This window comes from Schistocerca serialis, chromosome 5 (assembly GCF_023864345.2).
Source record: "Schistocerca serialis cubense isolate TAMUIC-IGC-003099 chromosome 5, iqSchSeri2.2, whole genome shotgun sequence".
NCBI lineage: Eukaryota > Metazoa > Arthropoda > Insecta > Orthoptera > Acrididae > Schistocerca > Schistocerca serialis.
In genome coordinates, this window is record NC_064642.1 from 612857432 (window position 1) to 612863431 (window position 6000).

At 38.5% G+C, this 6000-nt stretch overlaps 1 protein-coding gene across 2 annotated transcripts in view; it reads left to right on the top strand.

The window, feature by feature from the left end:
- The window catches only part of LOC126480776 (uncharacterized), a 147167-nt gene extending 141634 nt beyond the window's left edge, over positions 1–5533 (top strand). Inside the window, exons 13-14 of one of the 2 annotated variants that reach the window (XM_050104077.1) lie at positions 3348–3531; positions 4367–5533. In XM_050104077.1, the coding sequence (XP_049960034.1) occupies positions 3348–3531; positions 4367–4374 (192 nt within the window). In that variant the 3' untranslated portion in view covers positions 4375–5533. Of the gene's footprint in view, positions 1–3347 lie in introns of both variants that reach the window. The other variant, XM_050104076.1, reaches the window with a different exon arrangement.
- The last annotated feature ends 467 nt before the right edge of the window (positions 5534–6000 follow it).

A 6000-nucleotide genomic window follows, 5' to 3' on the forward strand; every position in this document is an offset into this window, starting at 1 on the left:
CGAATTCTAATGTACGAATACAAACATTAGAAACACAAAGATTTGTAAGGGGTACTCACGTTTGGTCCGTCTCGCTGCATAACACTATGTCTTCTTAATTCCGCCAACTTGTTTGATCTATCAGCCCCAATTAAATCATTAAGTTCTTTGTGTGTGGTGTTATAATGCCGTTCTATTGCAAATTTGCAGTGCCCGGTGAGTATGCGACTACATAATAGACATTGAGAATTTTCATCTTCTCTTCGAAAAAATATTGCAATTCCCATTCAGTTCTGAAGGCTTGTGGCGTTGTGTCACTACCCCACCTCTTTGTGAGTGTGTGTTCCATTTCAACAACCACTGTACAGTACTTATAAACTTCCTACGAATCGCTACCGAATAGCGAGGAATAAACATGGGTGCCACTACTAATCAACTAACGCACCCTATGCCAGATGAAAAGATGTTGCATCGCACAGCCAGTGTAATGTCGAGCCGTGCTGACCAGTGCCGTGAAAAACCAAGGAAAGCCGAGTAGTGGCGGACCGAGCCCTGAACGACACACGTGCAGCACATCTGTACATGCGTGCAGTTTGGCATGCCGTGACTGTCCCTGTTCTGTATCTACAAACTTTCTGACAGTCTTTCCTCTGAGCTTGCCTTCGTAAACTACATTTGTCACTTCATCAACTACTCCTTTCCTTACAGGATTTATTGTTATTGCAGGGGTCTTGGGTGGGTGGCAGCACCTGCCCTAATCTCATTTTCCCACTACGACCTTTCTTTTGCCTGTTATCCTGTGGAGTGTTCTGCTATGGATAACTTTGCCTCTGATTTTGTGGGCAGCCATCCCTTGTGTGTCATATCGTATGACATTTCGTCCTACACAGTGTGTGCCAGTGCTCAGCCATGTGGTTTGGTTTTTTTGCAGCATTACTTCCTTTCCGTGCTGTAAGCTTATACTTCCACTGTCCCTTTCTCCCTCTGCCTCTCCATCAGATGATTTTCTCGGTGCACACCCTGCTTGAACCTAGTTTATGATTGGGAGACAAGTTTCCATTTCCGGTGATCTCTGCAACATTTCATTAAATAAATACTTGGTCCTCTTGTTGGGTTTGACGTGCCACCAATTTTCAAAATTCTCCAGAAATGAGAATTGTGCAGGGAAGGTCGCCCAGTGCGGTGTATTCTCCACCTTTGTGCCTTTCAATCTTTGCACCCTTCCTTTTAATAAGGTAATACACCCAAAACCCAGCTTGGTAGCCATTCAGGTGAGAGGTGGGGGTGTTGTTCTCAAGTACCTGCATGGTTGTAGCCCCCTGACCATGCAGGAATCGCATGGCACCCGAGCTGAAAACTTCCATGTAAGCCAAGGAATATGTGCCTATCTTGGCTGAGGCATGGGTCTCCAAGCAACAGATTACTGGCCAGCTAGCCATTGCTGAGGCTGGGTGGTGCCCATGGGAAGAACCCCCCAATATTTAGTTTGCACAAAGACTGATGGGTATTCCTTCTTGGTCACAAAACCTTTATTCTTTATGGAAAACTTAGAGGACAGGTTCGGAGAAGTGACAGAATACAAGTTTGGAGAAGTGGCAGCTATCTCTAAAATGAAAAGCCATTGTTGCTGCTTGATTTAACAAGTTGGTGACTACTAATAATAGACTTAACATGATTCAGGGCATCATTTTTCACAGAAATGGAAATGAGCGTACGGCATTGTGGGCCGGGAGTCCCCCATTTGGGGGAGTTCGGCCACCGAGGGCAAGCGCTTATTGCATTCGACGCCACATTGGGCGACTTGCACGCCGGAGATGGGGATGCATCTCTTTGTAAGCAACACTTTACAATAGAGTCCCCTCTCAGCAGTACCTGGTGTGAGAACACTATCACATGAACTGAGCGTGGTTAGGTGTGGCATCTAAAGATGTGTTATTACACCAAAAGATGTGTTATTACACCAGCCTAGGCTCAGCCATAGCATTGTTGGCTATGCAAGAAATCCAAAGAAAGAAATAAAATGAAAATAAAAAATAAATAAATAAATAAATTCCTCTTAATCTTTCCACTTAATCTGACTGCTTACATCACACAGTAGGTTTTCTCTAAATATATTTATTGTGTTAGTGTTATTAGTAACTCATATGTGGATTCCATGTAGTGTTAAGACATTTTGTGGAAAATAAACACTGCCACAGACATGTCTGCACACTGCATCGCCAGTGATTTATAAGGCAAGCTGTGAAGGATTGGCATAAATTTGGGAGACATCCTGTGGTTGCTTCTTGTGATGTACTGGGATAGACAGTGTGGGGAATCGCTTACTGGATATTTAATTTATGGAGCTATGAAGGAGGGAAGTGCACAAACACAATCCGGAGAGGGGGGGGATGTAGCTCTCACACCCATGGATATGGAAGGGGGGGGGTGGGGGAGATGACTTACTCTGGAATGTAAATTTGAGTAAAATCATGAGGTGGACTTGTTTAAGAACTGAAGGGAACTCACTCATTGAATTCTTACAAGGCATCAAACTCAGTGTGGCTGTAATCGCGAAATGTTTACATAGAATCTCCCTATGCTGTTTTTAGGTTATCTGTTCTCCTCTCGAAGTGGGTTTTTGCAATGATGATGATCAGCTGGTATCAGATTTTACAATGTAATACCAGGGATCATATTGTTGTAGTGATAGTAGCCTTCTGTCCAAAACTTGATTTGCTGCAGCTTTGCCCTTGCGTGCGCCCACACGCGCACGCACACACACACACACACACACACACACACACACACACACACACTCTTAAAAGCTTCCATTCTTTTATCTTCAGTACTGTTTACTATGCATTTTTCACCTACACATGAGACTTCAGTCCAAAAAATTACTCTCAGAGGAGATTACCTGAACTTAAATTTGTATAAATATAAGACCTTCCTGAAGGATAAGCAGTGTCATGGCCCCCTTTACTTGTCACAGAAAGAAAATAAAGTCAGGAAATTTTTGTTGGCGTTACATTTTGAGGGAGTGCAAAAAAATTAAATATCTACGTATACATGCATACTTAACAAGTGACCTTACAGTATGTCACTTCCCCCTTTTCCCATTCCTGTTGCATATGTTTTCTGTGTGGAAAACTGCAGAGTTCAGATCATGTACAGCGTAGTCATCCATATCCTAGTGCCCATAAAACAGTATAAATTGCTGAATTCATAGACAACAGGAAATCAAGACCATAAACTGTTAATTTGAGAACCTTCTGTTGGCAGGTGACAGTGACTGGATATGTTCACAGTATTAAATAATTAATATTTTTGTGTATAATGTATTAAGGGAAATTTAATTATTACTTATGCTTTGAATTTTCATATAGACTGCGAACAATGCATCCTGGGAAGCAGGGGCACCACCTCATTCTTCAGATACTGGCCTCACCACTTCACAGTGCATGGCAACACTTACTGAAATGGGCTTCACCAACAAGGAACTAAATCTTTCACTATTGAATCGCTGTGATAATGATATTTCCCGAGTAATAAGCGTGCTTCTCTCATATGGTGAGGAGAACAACAGTATAGATTAAAACTTGAGTTTTTTTTTTAATGAGTTATTGAATTGTTTGTAAGTATAGCTTTGACTTCATTTATGTATGGCAGGAAATAGTTATGGCTAAGTATAGTAAAACGTGTGTAAACATGTATGTTTCAAACTTTGAAACTTTCTCGAAGTGAAAATTATTGTATATGCCATGTTCCCTTTAAAACAGAATATTTACTTCTAATGTAAATCGTATGTAGTGGTGGTTTCTTTGCCCTCTCTGATGATCTTTGATGTGTATTTAAACTTGTATATTGATTGGTAGTGTAGCAACACACAAAATAATATCAGAAATATTTCCTTCTCCTTCTGATATCCCTGTGTTACTGCAGTTCATTTGTTTTTGCCTCTATGTGTAGTCAATATTTACAGGAAAGAAATGTATTAAACAATGTGTGTCAAGTAGTTTGTATGTGAGGATATATCATTTCTCTTCAAGTGGAAGAGCCAAGCAGTGGATAGATTTGTAAAAGGCTCATAAAATGCTCAGCTTTTGGACAAAGCCCTTCTTCAGAGAGAGCAGCTTTATTTTCTTCCAGTGTTACAGCTAGACTGATATCTCCTAAGTGTTAATTTCCATTTGAACTTGTGCCTGTGTGCTTCTCACCCATTGCTGGTTTTATTTTCTGCTCTTTGTAAAGAATCAAGTTAGTTACAATCATTACTGCCAGAGTGGACATAATTTCATACGAAAAATTAATCTTCTGTACTGTTGATTGTAACAGTTTATATGACTGGAATGAAAGCTGCAACAAATGTTACAGTTAATTTTTAATATTTTGTGCTTGCCTACAGGTCAATAAAATGTCTTTTATCATCTCTCTGTAAGACCAGGAGGGAAAGGAAGGTGTAATATATGGAAGATATTTTCAAAGAAAAACGTTATGATCTTATTCATGTATTTGTAGATGGTGCGCAGTACTTCTGATTGTATGTTATGCAAACGTCATCAGCATTTGAAAATGTTATGATTAAGGTTGGTTGTGTAGCTATTAATAATTTTTTTGTGGATTTTATGGTTATCTATTGAAATTTGTGATGATCTGACTTTTAATAGTTGAGATTCTGTGATAATTCTTGATCACTTCTCTTGTCATAGTGGTAGTTTGTAGTTTATAACAGCTGGACCGTAGGTACATTATCATAATGCTTTCTGTAAATTAAATGGTCGTAACTGAAGTAAATATGAAAAATTCAGACATCAAATTCTCTGTCTATTGTTTTATTAATACAATGAAGTATTCTAAATAGTCCAATTAGAGCTATTAACGCTATGGTAGGACAATTCCAGTTGTAGTAGACATATTTCCAACAGTTAGTAGTTGTTGCAACTAATAATCATATCCATTACTTAGAATGAAACCATTTCATTTGCATATTATAATTCAACAGTATTGCAATTCAAATTGACATACAATTTGCCATCCTTCTGCAATATACATGTGGATTAGTGGCAGCATACATAGTTTTAGCAAATAGTTTAACACTCTGCAGGTATCAGTACCAATTCCGAGAAACACAACGTGTAGAGTAACTTTTACTTACAAATTATCAATGTATGTGAATTGTAGTATAAATTAAATTGTATCATTAGATAGTATAATGTAGATATTTTCTTTTACAGCTATAAGTTTCAAAAATAAAAAAATAAAAATTCTTTTGTGTTTGAGTAACAGCTGCCATTAAAGATTTGATAAATTATCATCCAGAATTAGGGATTAACTACGTAGGCAATGGATTGGCTTTATGAAGTATTGAAGTATTTTATTCTGAATATAATACTCTTCAGAGTATTATTTTGGAAATAAATCTTCTTGATGATCTATTTTAAATTGATCAATGAACCACTGAAACACAATATGAATTAGCTCTGTGGGTTTATAACACTTACTTTCAACTACAAAGAAACACACACACACACACACACACACACACACACACACACACACACAAAGAGAGAGAGAGATTTCTGGTAAAAAGGAAATGTGTGAAAATTGTAGGGATGAAATTGGGAAACTAAATGAACATGTGTCTAGTCTATAGTGTACCACCCATGTGCTAAAAATTGATATGAAGAAACTTCAAGTTGCAAAATTTGAATGGCTGATAAATCAAAATATGCAGAAATTTCTGCCAGAAATATTGCTGTTTGCTGATAAATGGTCCAAAGTGTGTTGTGAAACATATACGATTAGCTCATGCAGTTTCAAAATAATGACTAGTTGTCGTGATAGGTGAAGTAAAAGTTATTGTCCAGAACACATTTATTAAAACTTATTGGCCTGTCTCCCACTATAGAAACATTTTGCCCACTTGGGCTCCCGCTCCTTGCACTTAGATCCCCCTCCTGCATCCCTTGCCTGACATCACATCTGCCAGCTGCAGAGGGTGCGTTCACTACCCCACTGAAATTTGAAATATATCTTAGA